Below are 15493 nucleotides of genomic sequence, written 5' to 3'. Positions count from 1 at the left end.
CTCCAAATCTCTCTTGTACAAGGATGTTCCTTTTTTATATTTGGTTCTGTGGGTAGATGGGGTAGATACATCTTGCAAAATATTTGAAAACATAACAATGTTAACTTCAGAATATTGTATAAAACAATTAATAAAAGTTAAATTATATTGAGAAGATTTCTTAGTGCAAAAATGGTACAAAATTTTATTTAAAAAAGTTTTTTGACTGACAATAACTTTAGGTATCTCTATGCCATTGTGCTGTCCTTGTTGGTTCAACTCTGCCACTGTTACAAGTAAATCTATGGTTACAACCGCAAAGGAATAGATTTAATCGCCTTATAAATAAAGTTCAATTTCTTTACAAGAACGCGATCCTAATAGAATACAACAAACATCCTTGCTCTTGCCTCATTCATTGCGTAATCGTACGACATGCTACAGATCTGATTAAAGAGTAGAAAAGCTTTTTAACTTTTTGAGTTTAGGCAATTGGGCAGATATTGTAAAACATTTTGAAGATTTAACCTTCAAGGAGAACTAACATCATCAACATTCTGAGAATAGATTACTAATTTCTCGAGAAAAACCTTTTTTTTTCACTTAACCCTGGTTTCGAATCCAGGGACCTATCTGGCCATAGTTGACCAAGTTAAAACGCAGAATCAGTATGACCTTGGAAAATTTTAGATTCTTGAGTACCTACCTATTAAATTAAACAAATTTTAATAAATAATAATTCTTTATTTCAATACAGTCTAAACTATAAATATTATTGTAATATTATTTCTAGACTGCGTTTAACGCATAAATAAATACAAATTAAATAATAACCTTTTCTCTCTTCACCCAAAAATTCAAATTACTTAAGTATTAAGAGTCTGTACATATGTACAGAATAATAAAATTTACAGCTTAAGATTTTGTGGCATTTTGAGAAACTCAAATTCATCAAATTTATATTCCTGTCGTATATTTCCGTATCTATTACCTATTTCATACAAAAAACATATTTTCAAAGCACGCTTCATTTTTGTACCGTTTTGACATTGACTTTGATTTTAATATAAAATTCCTCTTATTCCAAGAATATTAATAAACAACATAACAAAAAAAAATCTGATACATTATTATATAAATAAACATAGTATGGTCATAACCCATTAGAGCAACCCGTTACCCTACCAGTACACAACCCACACCTCTTGTGTTTCTTTCGATCTTCGATCAATATTGCGCATTGAAACGTAGTGTAGGACTGTTAGACGTTTACCTTACTACATTCAGTCGTCATAGCACTACCACTAACCATAGGGTTTTGTACTTAATACATACATAATTTAGTTTTAGTATCTTTGTATCTACTTTTATTGCGTAACCGCAAGCCCAAGTCATTACCGACTTACACATATTAATAACTTATTTATGATCCAAATTAGCAACAATCTTAATCAATTGCACGTTTGCTTCTGAGGATACTCTGGTTTCGGGGTGAAACATAGAGACCTAGTGAAACATAGATTGTCGGACCTGGGTGACGTCGCATGGTTTCGTCAGCTTTTCGCGGATGATAGCAAAATAAATGAATTATTATTTATTCTTAATCCATTTGTTTATTGGATCAAATTTCAGGAAAAAATCTGGCTTAACTATTTATTGATAGTTACAGTCATAAGACGTCAGTATATAAGAGGAAGTCTGAAGGTGGCGCCAGTGACACAAAAATTTAGGAGTAGAAGGTTAGCTTGGTATGGACATGTAATACGTAGGGAGGAAAGTAATATTACTAGAAAAATGTTGAATGTGCAAGTGGAAGGACATAAGAGGAGAGGAAGGCCAAAGAAGAGATGGTTGGATTGTGTGAAAGAAGACATGTGTGTAAAAGGAGTGGATGATGAGTTGACGAGCATTAGAGACGAATGGAAAAGATTGACATATTTTTCCGATTCCATTTAAGTGGGATAAGGGTAAGGAGATGATGATGACAGTCATAAGACATCAGGTGCGGGGTGGCTGCAATGAGATATGACCTTTAAGCCTTATTTTTGCTAACATTTGTGTAGACATCTGGCTATTTTCTAGCAACAGCTCTATTCTCTTTATACCACGCCACCGTAGCGCGCATCGCTTCATCGAAGGGCGTGAATTCGAAGTCCTTGTGAAGAGCCCTCAGCTTGCTGTTGGAGGCAGTCTTCTTGTACTGTCCGTCTGCCTTGCTGGTGTCAAACACTATCTCGCCGTGGAAACCGTGGGCTTTCTTGATAGCTTCGGCCACTTCGCTTATTGTCACTTCGTCTTTTTCGTCCACTGGAAAACGTGAAATTCGACATCAAACCCTATAAATTGTTTTCAATGTTTTGAAGTACAGATTGTTTTTTTTTATATAACTAGTTTGAAAATATCTTTTCTCGGCGAGCAAGTCTACATATAAGACCGGTCGTATACATTCGTTTTCCTAATCCGTTTTCCCAGTTTCAAAAAACCAATTTTCTACATGGCATCGTACCGGAACGCTAAATCGCTTGGCGGTACGTCTTTGCCGGTGTGGTGGTAACTAGCCACGGCCGAAGCCTCCCACCAGCCAGACCTGGACAAATTAAGAAAATCTCAATCTGCCCAGCCGGGGATCGAACCCAGGACCTCCGTCTTGTAAATCCACCGCGCATACCACTGCGCCACGAAGGCCGTCAAAACAAATATAAAATAATGCGTGAAATAAATATAAAACAATAAGACGCACATATACCTACGTTTAATCCGATCGGAACAAAATCTGCGCGTACGTGATGAATGCGAGTCCTTCCCATAATATACATTCCGAATCAAGAAAAAGGTGTCCAACTTTTAGTTCTGTGCATTTTAAGAAATTAAATATCACGTAGGTACCTCAACCTTCATTCTGAGAGGAGACTCGTGGTCAACAGTGAGACGAATATGGGTTGTTGATGGATGATGATGTATAAATGCAGACCTGATAGTATAATAGGGTCCACGCTGTCGTAGTAGCGCAGCACCCACACGAAGAGTCGCGCGAGGTCCAGCGAGTAGATGAACTGGCGCAGGGGCTTGCCGCTGCCCCACACTGTGAATGTTTTGTCACCTGGAGATCAACAGAGACAAATCCGGTTAAATTGGCTTAGTAAAAATATGTTTCTTGAAGAAAAATACATTTCTTCTTATCACTCTGACATTTGAAGCTGTATTTATTGTTTTCTGTTACCAACAAACTTAATACACAAGCAAACGAACAAACGAACCAATCATAAGTAGTTAATGATCTTTACTATCCGCATAGCAACGGCTTACGGTACGGATGGCTTCAGTGCTCGTGGCGTTCGAGCCTTTCACATCTCTTGTTGTGTAATTTTTTATGGGTTACTTGGGATAGGCGGGATAGGCGGGGACAGTGACTTGAGTGAAAAAGGGGAGTGTTAGTCGACTATGAATGGATCCTTTAACCCTACACACATCGTTCACAAGTGCGTGACTCCACTCAAGGTCATTCTCTGCCATTCTAGGGTCTTATTTTGGTTAGGTTACAGTTTCATTTGTTAATTAAGTTGTCCTGACAAGTGTTGTGAATCATAATTTGTTCGACATTAGTTTTCCTATATTTGTAATCACTTTTGAGTCCTATAATAGGCAGTATTTCCAGTAACCCTGTACTCACCGCTCACTATGGCGTCGTCCATGCGGCGGATGAGCGCGGGTATGACGTGGCTGGACTGCAGCGAGAAGTTGTCGTGCGGCCCGAACACGTTGCACGGCACCACCGACGTGTACGAGCGCCCGTGCTGCTCGCTGTAGCCCCTGCACACAACGAGAGATAGATAGATAGATAGATAGATATAAACACATGTAAGGGGGTCTTCTACGAGCACGGATTTTTTTCACGGATTTACGGATTGTTATTGTAAATTAAACAACTTTTGATGGGACATAGACGATTCACTAATGGCACTTAACATTCGTACTTACATTGATTTAGGTAGGTACTATTTTATACACGTTCGGAGCATTGAGCCTCACGAATGCCCGGCTAGCTCAGTCGGTAGAGAATGAGACTCTTAATCTCAGGGTCGTGGGTTCGGGCCCGACGTTGGGCGCCACTTGTAAGGGGGATCTTCTACGAGCACTGAACCTTACGGATTGTTATTGTAAATTAAACAACTTTTGATGGGACATAGACGATTTACTAATGACACTCAACATTCGTACATTGATTTAGGTAGGTACAATTTAATATACGTTCGGGGCATTGAGCCTTACGAATGCGCGGGTAGCGTTAAGAGCGGTCGCAGGCGCACTGAATTGGACTCTACTTCTATTTTACGATCGGGTTCTTACCCCTCTCGCGTCCCGCGTCTCGCCTGTTCGGAATCATTCGACAGGGATAGGTAAGTAGGTACTGAGAGATGTATCATATTGACGCGACCAAAAATATTGAGTTTGCCGCGTTACACACATAATTTAGATAGATAGATCGATAGATTAGTTAATACTGCGTTTGTTGTGATTAGAAGGCTCAAAGTCACTCAGCGGGCGATGGAGCTAGTTAGGATTGGAGTTATTCTGAGTGATCGAATCAGAAATGAGGAGATCCGCAGACGAACCAAAGTCACTGACATAGCTCAGCGAATAATAATAATAAATAATAAAACATAATAAGTCAGGAATTACCTTATTAAATGAACAAATAGAGTTATCGAAGTCACCACTAATAAAAATGTTTGAATGCGATGCGAGATAAATCGCTTATATTATGAGTATCTTGGCAACGCCCACCTCTTGCCCCACCTACTTTTTGGTCTATAAAAGACGAAGCAAAGGTCGAAAACGACACTTTGCAATTGCACGTTGTAGAGTCAACATCTCCTGAGGATGCTCCGGTTTCGGGGTGAAACGTACGTAGAGAGTATTTTGTCGGACCTGGGTGACGTTGTCGCATGGGTTCGCCGAATTTTCGCGGATGATAGCAAAATAAATAAATCATTATATAATAGCTCAGCGAGTCGTGAAGCTGAAGTGGCAAAGTGGACCGAGGATATCAAGCGGGTTGCTGGGAGCCGCTGAATGCTGGCGGCTCCAGATCTTTGTGCTTGGAAGTCCATGCAGGCCTATGTCCAGCAATAAACGTCTATCGGCTGATAATTATGATGATTCCCACAGGAACGGTAACTACTTGGGTAAAACCGCAAGGGCGTCTACTAGTTTACAAATAAACTATGTCTAATACTAGAAACAGTAGAGTTAATGAATTTCCATTTAGCCACAAAACATGTTATAAATGTTAATCTTATCTTACATTCATTGTACAATGTTAAAACACAATTAACGTTTTTACAAAGCAATTAGTAATACATGAAATTACTGTTAAACTACATTGGTGCAATCTACCTATTCCGACCAATTATTGTATAGGACCTGCCTCGCTAGACGTTACTTTTATGTCAAAGTATATGATCAATGATCTAATGTGACCAAAAAAATGCCCAAAAACTGCTAGTTTTTACAAGGTATAATATACAAAATATAAGCTTGTTTTCCTCAGAAAATTACAGACAATTTTGCTTGTGAATTTGGGAGTGATAGTAGTTCTTCTATAATTGGTTTGAGCTTTAACCAAATCTGATTAGGTAATATATCAATCTGTGTCAGGACAATAAGCAAATGTACTGCGAGAGCCTTGTGGAGTTTAATCCTCATTAGGAGCCAGAGTTTATTTAATAAGCAAATGTTCTTGAAGATATTTTGACTTTGTTTTTTGGTTAGTCTTGGCTTCAAATGTCAAGTATATATTTACATATTAGATCATTCAAATAATGTTTAGAGTCTGATTAGTAAGATATTAAGATGAATGGGGAATTGCTTGTTGTAATTATTATTAAAAAAATGTATATTTATCTAGATCTGATCTAGATTACTCACAATAAATTCTTACCTGTTAAGTACGTCTATCATTCTTTTAGCATAACTGTACCCATAGTTTGAAGAGTGTGGCGGGCCATTGTGTATCTAAAATTAAATTATTTATTAATTTGCATATCATCCTCATGGTCAAGAGCCATTTTAGCATCATCGTCATTTAGATCTTCACCATTAATATTTACACAGTCTGATGGGTCTAAGACCCAAATAGATTTTAAGTAAACTCTTATATACTCATAAAAAAAGGAGGATTAAGTCCTGCAGCCAAGAATGTGTAATACAAGATAACCTGTCTGAAAGACTTTAATTTACATATAGTTCGTTTGAAGATTTTGTCTAAGATCAATATTAAAAAAGACCTTCACCCCTCTGTTTAATGGATGGAAAGTGTTTTATATCAAATTTAGTATGTCAAAAAATATATTTGCGAGTAGGTTGCCTCAAAAACGGTTGACCAAACTATCATTAATGATAGATAATAATAGTTTGGCCAGGAAATTTTTAGGCAACCTACTTGCAGTATATTTTTTAACATACATACTAAATTTGACACTTTTCACCCTTTAAACATATGGGTGAAGGTTGTTTCTAATACAGAACTACTTCTACTGCTTCTTTTTATTTTTATTATGACTATATTGCTATTGGTTGACAATACATCTCTCTAGTCACAAGATATATTGTTGATACATGCTAAGAGTACTGCAGTCTGCAGTGAGTAAAAGTAAAAATACATGATGATGATGAAGATAAAAATTTATGGCTGAAGTAAGAAAGTTTTTATGTTGTATCATCAGGATTTTGAGCGCTTATTCTATTCAAAACTTTGTGCACACCATAGGTTATTACTCACCATAGTCTCGTCAATGGGGTATGTGACTTTGTCTGGGAAGATACATGTAGACAGACAAGACACAACCTTGCTCACATTATGTTTGTGGCTTGCATTCAACACATTATCATTTATTGCCATGTTCTCTCTCTGAAATTCAATAATGTGATTTAGGAATATAAATATAATTTACATTTTTTATATTATTTAGCCTGCCTGATAAGTAAAGGTAAAGTTTGTGGCATTGAAGGGGATAATCTCTTGATCTACAAAACCGATTTTGAAATTAATTCTTTTACCACTAGAAAGCCACATTATAAGTGTTACAGGCTATATTATACCCCTGTATTCTCACAGGAACAGAAACTATGTGAGTGAAACTGCAGGTCATTGGCTAATATATTTATATGGAACAGGAAATTACCATTCCTTATGAAATTATTGGGAACTGATTGACATTCAAAGATGTAATTTGGCAGTGAGGATGTTTATACATGTCATATAGCAAACATACACTAAAAATATTTTGCAACAGGGCCGGAATAAGGACCCTAAGGGCTTATGTGGATGAAGTCACAGGCATCCGTTGGGTCATGAGAAAATATGATATTACAGGAAATGCCCCACATTCACCATTAGTATTGTTATGAAATAAATGGTTTTATTTCACTAAACTTTCTCATTAAATATTTTTCTGTGAAGTTCTTAAAATTTACTAAATTACTTACAAAGAAGTCCAGATTGTGGGCCATGTTGTGAAACAGTCCACCCACCATTGCAGCCAGGTGCACCACATGGGTGGGTTTGTGTTTATCAAACAGGGCTTCAGTTTGAGCTCTGTCTCTGTAAAGAAAAGACTGCATTATATACAAGCACAGTAGATACTCGATTAACCAGATTAATTGATGTCATCAGGCATTCAGATAATCAAGTCTGGATAATTTAATGTTTAAAAAATTGATTTTTGACATACATATATCCTGTTCAAAGCTGTTTTTAAGGCTGGAAATGTGGGAATATTTATAAATAAATGAATAAAAATAAATTTATGCAAAAAATCCACCCATCACTATCTAACCCCAAAGAAAGCATAGCCTGTGTTATGGGTACTAAGATAATTTCATCATATAAATTTATATATACTACATGACACTGGAAAACATCCAAAGTCATCACACAAATATTTTCCAATAGTGGGAATCAAATCCACGGCCATGGATCCAGAAGGCAGGGTCACACACTGCGTCCCGCAGCCCCGCAGCCGTCATTTGATATTCATATTTTATTACTGTTTTGTAAAATAAATAAATGATTTATAAAACGAGACAGAAATCAAGTACATTGCTTTCGTGTCTGTATTATATTACTGTTGGCATATTGTACACAATTTACCTAAGATCACCATCTTTGGAACCACAGAAAATCCACGTCTCACCAGCACCTAACCCAGACTTCTTTTCTTCGTCAATTACAGTTTTTATCGCCTGGCCCACGAGCCCAGAGCCTCCGGTAACCAGGATCGTGCTGTTTTCGCCACTCATCTAAACAATATTCGTTATTTTAGATATAAACACTACAAAATTGTAAAAATACTTGAGAGTATTTTTCATTGTAATCTTCCTAGAATAATTATCAATTACCGTTTTGATTTATTATTATCTCAGTTTAGAAGTAACACCATATAAATAATTTAAGGATCATGAAATTGTAAGAAAGAAAAATACTACGTATGCAAAGTAATACTACAATTAAAATAACTTTATCTAATCAGGCCAGACACAACAGCCGGTTTTTTATTTTTGTATTTAAAAAGAAATGTCAAAGTCAAACAACAATGCAATGACGTGACGTTAAATTTTAGGTCACTTGTCAATGTTAAAATAAAAAAAAAATATCACTGTGGTATTGTAGTTCATATTTTCAATTTCATACAATTTTATTAATAAACTAGCGGACGCCCGCGACTTCGTCCGCGTAAATTTCGATGTCAACTTTACTACTACCCCTACTCTACCCTACCCCTACCCTACCCTACCCCTACCCTACCACTACCCCAACCCTACCCTACCTAACCCCTACATCTACCCTACCCCTACCCTACCCTACCCCTACCCCCACCCTACCCCTACCCTACCCCTACCCTACCCCTACCTTACCTACACCCTACCCCCTACCCTCCCCGTACTCTATCCCTTTCCTACCCCTATCCCACCCGTACCCCTATCTCACGCCTATCCTACCCCTACCCTATCACTTCCCTATCCTACCCGTACCTCTACCCTACCACTACCCTACCTCTACCCCTACCCTACCACTACCCTAAACCCGGCCCTAAACCTACCCTACCCCTACACTACCCCTACGCTTCCCTACCCGTACCCTACACTACCCCTACGCTTCCCTACCCGTACCCTACCCTACCCTGTAACTTCTCTATCTTACTCCTACCCTTAGCAAAATCGGTCCAGTCCTTCGAAAGTGGTGGTATGACCAACAGAAATAGAGACTTCTATGCTAATAATATAAAGAGGTAAAGCTCGTGTGGTTGTAGGAGGTAATATCTGGATCTACTGGACCGATTTGGAAGATTGTTTTACCAATAGAGAGCTACGTTATTTGCGAGTGTCATAGGCTATGTTTGATCCCCATATTCACACGGGAACGGGAACTTCGTAAATGAAAGCGCCGGGCGTCATATAGCGGAATTTCTGCGTCTTTTAGAAATTTTGTATTATCTCCGAAACTATTTAAGTAATTAACATACTGTAAAGGGCAAATCTTATCTCCATAATATCCTTGTGATTATTAAATAATTTATTTTGATAAGGATTAAAGTTTAGTAGTATAAATAATGACGTAAACCTAAGTATATAAAATTAATAATTTTTAAAACACAAAAGGTACTATATCTGCTAATATATAGAAGATAGATATATGGCGTCGCGGACTTTTTTGTAGAACTTTTAAAGATACATAAAGTCTCTATACATTAATTTCAATTTTACACAATGGTTAAGGCAGCGCATGCGAATAAGTCTGTTTAAAAGGTTTTTAGTCCGACCTGTATGACAAAAACTGTGATAACTCGGCTAATATATATGATACCAATATAAAATATAGCCTATAGCACTCCCCGATAATGTAGCATTCTACTGGTGAAAGAATTTTTAAAATCGGTCCAGTAGTTCCGAAGATTACCCCATTTCAAAAAATTGTTACAAACTTACAAACTTACAAACATTACCTCTTTATAATATTAGTATAGATATATTAGAGTCAAAAAGATGTTGGACTATTTTAATGATTGTTAAATTTTTTAGAACTTCCTTCAAAAATATTATGCAGAAATTTACGACTTTTTATTATCGAATTACCGATTTTTGTTTTATCTGCTAACTCCTTTGAAAATTTCAAGTTGCCAGCATTTTTAAAAAGCAAAACAATATTGTCTATGACTGAATTCTCAACTGCGATTGGATAACAGTTTCTGATCGCGCTTCATTCTCGCTCTGAAAACGCCAAATACGCTTTCAAACCAAAATGGAGGATTTGTCGGTCGAGGTGTACGGTGAAAATGGTGCTTATTATAAGGTTTGTAAATTGTGAAGTACGGTCGAGTTCTACATAAAACGAATCATTTATATTAGTGGTTTAAATATTCAGTTATACCGAGTCGTCCTTTTCGAGTTTTGTCACATACTTACAAAAATATTTTTCCGGGAAGATCATCGCGGCTGGAATGGACGCCATGTCCGACTGACAGGGCGTGAATTTTCCATGTGTTTTAATCCTTTCTACTATCTTTACTCACAACCGTAATTGTAAAACAGTATTAAGCTTTGTGGTGTTCAGTTTCGTCGCATGCGTTTTTACTGTTTGACCCGAAGAATAGTAAAAGAAATATTTATATATCTATCGCATTACCAAGTTAATGGATCATCACTTCTAAAATTCTTCTATATTTTTAGGCCATTGTCACCGACGTGCTCGACAACGAGGTTCTCGTAGCCTTTGAAAATGAGTGAGTTAATATTTTGTTGATTTGACTTCTTATTGGGTCGGTGAAAACTTTATTTATATAAACTAATCGGTTTCAGCTGGCAGCCAGAATCCAAGTTTCCGTTTTCCCAAGTGTTCCTGCCGCCCAAGGATAGTGGCAAACACACAGAATTCGTGGACAATCAAGAGGTCGAAGTATTTGCGAGGTCAAATGAGAAGGAAGCATGTGGGTGGTGGACTGCAAATATCAAGGTATTGAATTACGATGTTTTATTGTGAACAAAGATTGACACTTTCAAAGATTATTTAAACTTCATTAAAGATGTTTCTACACAATTATCATGTATTGTGAGATTCATATTGGACATTTTAAACATTGAAACAAAAAAGATTTCAATTTTTTTTTATATTTTATATACTAGGACTTTGCGTAAAATCCAGTATTTCATAAAACTCGCGGGAACCATGATTAAAAAAGTAGTCTCTATGTTGCTCAATATTAATTCTACCACTCAATGTCCCATTAAAATCCATTCAGCCTGGACAAAAAAACATACACGAAAATTTCAAAAAGCTTTATTGTGTTTTAGTATCAATAAATATAAGCACTTGAGAGAACAGTTATCTTGAACAGACACTCCAGTTTTATTTATGTTAGTGGCATGCACTTCATTATGCATAAAAGTATACCATAACAAATGTTTTGTTAATGCTTATCCAATGCACATATTCTCAGTTTAGTTAAATTGTCTTACTAGTTATTAGTTAAGGTCATACCCTGACTAACAACCTTATGCATGCCACTGATTTATATGTATTAATAAACTTAATCATGGTATTGACCATGTATATTGTAGAACTCCCATAGCAGGCTGTTGTAACTAATAATAAAAACTCATACACAAACTGTTACTGGTCAGATTTTACAAAACTATTCTTGTAAGGTCACCTGCATTGGACACAAAGAAATACAGTCTCAAAAGAAACCTGTATTTTTGCCCAGCACATGAATACTTGAGTCTTTATTTGTTTAATGCACTTAACTGTTTTACTAGGGATACATCTCTTGGTTTTATGTTTTTATATACAACTAGCGGACGCCCGCGACTTCGTCCGCGTAAATTTCGATGTACTACTTTACTGTCTCTACCCCTACCCTACCCTACCCATACCCTACAACTACCCCAACCTTACCCTACCCAATCCCTACGTCTACCCTACCCTTACCCTACTCTACCCCTACCCCCACCCTACCCCTACCCTACCCCAAACCTACCCCTACCTTACCTACACCCTACCCCCATCCTACCCCTACCCTCCCCGTACCCTATCCCTTTCCTAACCCTATCCCACCCGTACCCCTATCTCACGTCTATCCTACCCCTACCCTACCACTTCCCTATCCTACCCGTACCTCTACCCTACCACTACCCTACCTCTACCCCTACCCTACCACTACCCTAAATCCGGCCCTAAACCTACCCTACCCCTACACTACCCCTTCGCTTCCCTACCCGTACCCTACTCTACCCTGTAACTTCTCTATCTTATTCCTACCCTTAGCAAAATCGGTCCAGTCCTTCGAGAGTGGTGGTATGACCAAGAGAAATAGAGACTTCTATGCTAATAATATAAAGAGGTAAAGTTCGTGAAGTAATCTCTGTATCTACTGGACCGATTTTGAAAATTGTTTTACCAATAGAAAGCTACGTTATTTGCGAGTGTCATAGGCTATGTTTGATCCCCCTATTCACTCGGGAACGGGAACTACGTAAATGAAAGCGCCGGGCGTCATATTGCGGAATTTCTGCGTCTTTTAGAAATTTTGTATTATCTCCGAAACTATTTAAGTAATTAACATACTGCAAAGGGCAAATCTTATCTCCATAATATCCTTGTGATCATTAAATAATTTATTTTAATAAGGATTAAAGTTTAGTTGTATAAATAATGACGTAAACCTAAGTATATAAAATTAACTAGCAGACGCCCGCGACTTCGTCCGCGTGGAATTCAGTTTTTCACAAATCCCGCGGGAACCATGGGGTTTTCAGAGATGATAAGTATCCTATATGTTAATCCTAAAAAAATCTATTACCATTCCAAATTTCAGCCAAATCGCTTCAGTAGCCACAGCGTAAAGGAGAAACAAACACATATACACACAAACTTTCGCCTTTATAATATTAGCGTGATATCACATTTAAACCACAACTATGCAAGCTAATCAACGAACCATGAAGGCTAATGTCTCTGGTGCAAGTAAAACTGCCCAGGGGCGTAGTTCGTTTACCAGTTTGACCTGCGGCAACGAAATGCCGTTGGATGGAGACAGCTAAGACCGTGTTGTTTGGAAGTCCATATGGCGTAGTGCATCGGCTGATAATGATGATTTTAATGAATGACATACCATCAAAAAATTCAGTGTTCCGATATAACGCCGAACCCACAGTGGTTCTGCACAACGTATTTAAATAGGGTACGCACTATTCGTACATCTTGTATCAATACTATTAGTTGTCACCAGCGTGACGAAAGTGAGCCGGACTAAAGTGGCTAATTGTCTTAATTTCATTTGTCGTATTGGGTACTACGAAAGTTTTTTTACAAATAATACCTAACTGCAATATCTACAATGTCGATTTGTGTGTTCAAAAAGTGTAAAAAGTATATATACATAAATGTATATATATATATATATATATATATATAGAGCCGTGATAGCCCAGTGGATATGACCTCTGGCTCCGATTCCGGAGGGTGTGGGTTCGAATCCGGCCCGGGGCATGCACCTCCAACTTTTCAGTTGTGAGCATTTTAAGAAATTAAAAATCACGTGTCTCAAACGTTGAAGGAAAACATCGTGAGGAAACCTGCATACCAGAGAATTTTCTTAATTCTCTGCGCGTGTGAAGTCTGCCAATCCGCATTGGGCCAGCGTGGTGGACTATTGGCCTAACCCCTCTCATTCTAAGAGGAGACTCGAGCTCAGCAGTGAGCCGAATATGGGTTGATAATGATGATGACATAAATGTAGGATGTAATTAATCAAACAATTGTGCATGTGTGCCCTCAGTGTAGCTAAATTTGGATCACTTTTTGCGGTGATTTTGTAGACACGTAAACTTAACATATTAATCTAATAAGTAACGTAGAAAATCTTTGTGTTATCGCCGCGTTGCAACGACTTGCGGTACGGACGGCTTCAATGCTCGTGGCGTTCGAGCCGTCCACATCTCTTGTTGTGTAATTCTTTATTGGTTACTTGGGATAGGCGGGGAGAGTGACTTGAGTGGAAAAGGGGAGTGTTAGATATCTGTCAAAGGCGCCTTTAACCCTACACACATCGTTCACAAGTGCGTGACTCCACTCACTCTCATCTCATCATTCTCTGCCACTCAGGGTTTATTAGTAACATTCTTAGTGGGAGTTGTTGGACCTGACAGACTTTCATTCAATAATTGTGTTTGCGGACAACCGCTTCTGATGTGAAACCCCTTACACTCCGACATTTGTATAAAATGGAGATTTTCTTCTCCAAACAATGCATCATGAGGGTAAGCAGTTAATTTTTGCATTTATGACGTCCACGCCAATGAAATTCATAACCTCGTTATTAGTAAGTTGTTACATTTCAAAGGCTAACGTGATCGTAATCGTCGTCAAATCGAAGTCGTTTAGTACAAATGTCTCCAAATATACTGTTATATTAATTCATTCTTCCACTACCTACAATCTCAGACCAATTTTTGTATAGGACCTGCCTCGCTAGACGTTACTTTTCTGTCAAAGTATATGATCAACGATCTAATGCGATTATAAAAACTGTCTCTATAGAATCGATGTTAAATAGTTGTAATCGTGTTCGTCGGTTAAAGAGCTCCGTAAAAATACCTTTTTGTGTAATTGAGTTGTGTAAAAAACGGGCAAAAAGTTCTAGTTTAGTATAAGATACATACAAAATCTAAGCTCGTTTTCCTCAGAAAATTACAGACAATTTTGTTCGTGACTATAAGTGCGATACAGGTCCTTTTATAATTGGTCTGAGCCTACAATTTGACATTTAATTACGTGTACGACAGTTAGACGGTAACGTGTTAAAAACCGTTTATTTATAACAAATAGCGGACGCCCGCGACTTCGTCCGCGTAAAAATTGATGTAAACTTCTCTACCTCTACCTTACCCAACCCTACCCTACCCTACCCCTACCTTACTCCTATCCTACCGCTAACGCTAACCCTACCATCCCCCCACCTTACCCCTACCCTAACCCTACCCGTAACCTATCCATACCCTACCCTACCCTAACCCTAATCTACCCCTACCCTACCCCTACCTTACCCCTACCCTAACCCTACCCTACCCGTACCCTACCCGTACCCTACCCCTATCCTACTCCTCCCCTACCCTATACGTTCCATACCCTTCCCCTACCTCTACCTCGCCCCTACCCTACACTACCCCTACCTTATTCGTACCCTACCCTACCCTACCCTACCCTACACTTTCCCTAAATTACCCCTACCCTACCTCTATCCTACCCCTTCCCTACCCCTATCCTATCCCTACCCTCAGCAAAATTGGTCCAGTCTTTTGTGCGTGGTGCAATGACCAAAAGACTATAATTTCCCAAGCGACTTCTATGCTAATACTATAAAGAGGTAAAGTTTGTGTGGTTGTCGGGGGTAATCTCTGGATCTACTGGACCGATTTGGAAAATTCTTTTACCAATAGAAAGCTACATTATTTGCGA

At 38.1% G+C, this 15493-nt stretch overlaps 2 protein-coding genes and 1 non-coding gene across 6 annotated transcripts in view; 2 read left to right on the top strand and 1 right to left on the bottom strand.

The window, feature by feature from the left end:
* Positions 1 to 702: 702 nt before the first annotated feature.
* LOC112046972 (GDP-L-fucose synthase) lies at positions 703 to 8550 on the bottom strand. Its single transcript, XM_024083848.2, has 8 exons — positions 8380 to 8550; positions 8132 to 8280; positions 7468 to 7582; positions 6761 to 6889; positions 5921 to 5994; positions 3650 to 3789; positions 2951 to 3079; positions 703 to 2286 (listed from the first exon to the last, which is right to left on the bottom strand). Exons 2-8 carry the CDS (start codon positions 8278 to 8280, stop codon positions 2051 to 2053), a joined length of 972 nt encoding a protein of 323 aa, XP_023939616.1. The 5' UTR covers positions 8380 to 8550; the 3' UTR covers positions 703 to 2050.
* Trnak-cuu (transfer RNA lysine (anticodon CUU)) lies at positions 4013 to 4085 on the top strand. The gene has a single exon. It is a non-coding gene; the product is annotated as a tRNA-Lys (tRNA).
* A 1672-nt stretch (positions 8551 to 10222) lies between the features above and the next one.
* The window catches only part of LOC112046986 (FMR1 autosomal homolog 1), a 33263-nt gene continuing 27992 nt past the window's right edge, over positions 10223 to 15493 (top strand). For all 4 annotated transcript variants that reach the window (XM_052883751.1, XM_024083868.2, XM_052883749.1 and 1 more), the window contains exons 1-3: positions 10223 to 10330; positions 10708 to 10760; positions 10837 to 10990. In XM_052883751.1, coding sequence (XP_052739711.1) covers positions 10280 to 10330; positions 10708 to 10760; positions 10837 to 10990 — 258 coding nt within the window. In that variant the 5' untranslated portion in view covers positions 10223 to 10279. The remainder of the gene's footprint in view (positions 10331 to 10707; positions 10761 to 10836; positions 10991 to 15493) is intronic.

Source organism: Bicyclus anynana, chromosome 10 (genome assembly GCF_947172395.1).
Source record: "Bicyclus anynana chromosome 10, ilBicAnyn1.1, whole genome shotgun sequence".
NCBI lineage: Eukaryota > Metazoa > Arthropoda > Insecta > Lepidoptera > Nymphalidae > Bicyclus > Bicyclus anynana.
Note: the sequence above shows the minus strand (reverse complement) of the source record. Positions and strands in the feature narration are given on the sequence as shown.

Bases quoted from the DNA above. Each gene is read 5' to 3' on its own strand.
- LOC112046972 (XM_024083848.2), bottom strand. From the start codon at position 8,280: ATGAGTGGCGAAAACAGCACGATCCTGGTTACCGGAGGCTCTGGGCTC. The intron at 5,995-6,760 runs GTGAGTAATAAC...ATTTAATTTTAG, and splicing joins ACCCCATTGACGAGACTATG to ATACACAATGGCCCGCCACA. The intron at 2,287-2,950 runs GTCTGCATTTAT...CACGTTTTCCAG, and splicing joins GGACCCTATTATACTATCAG to TGGACGAAAAAGACGAAGTG.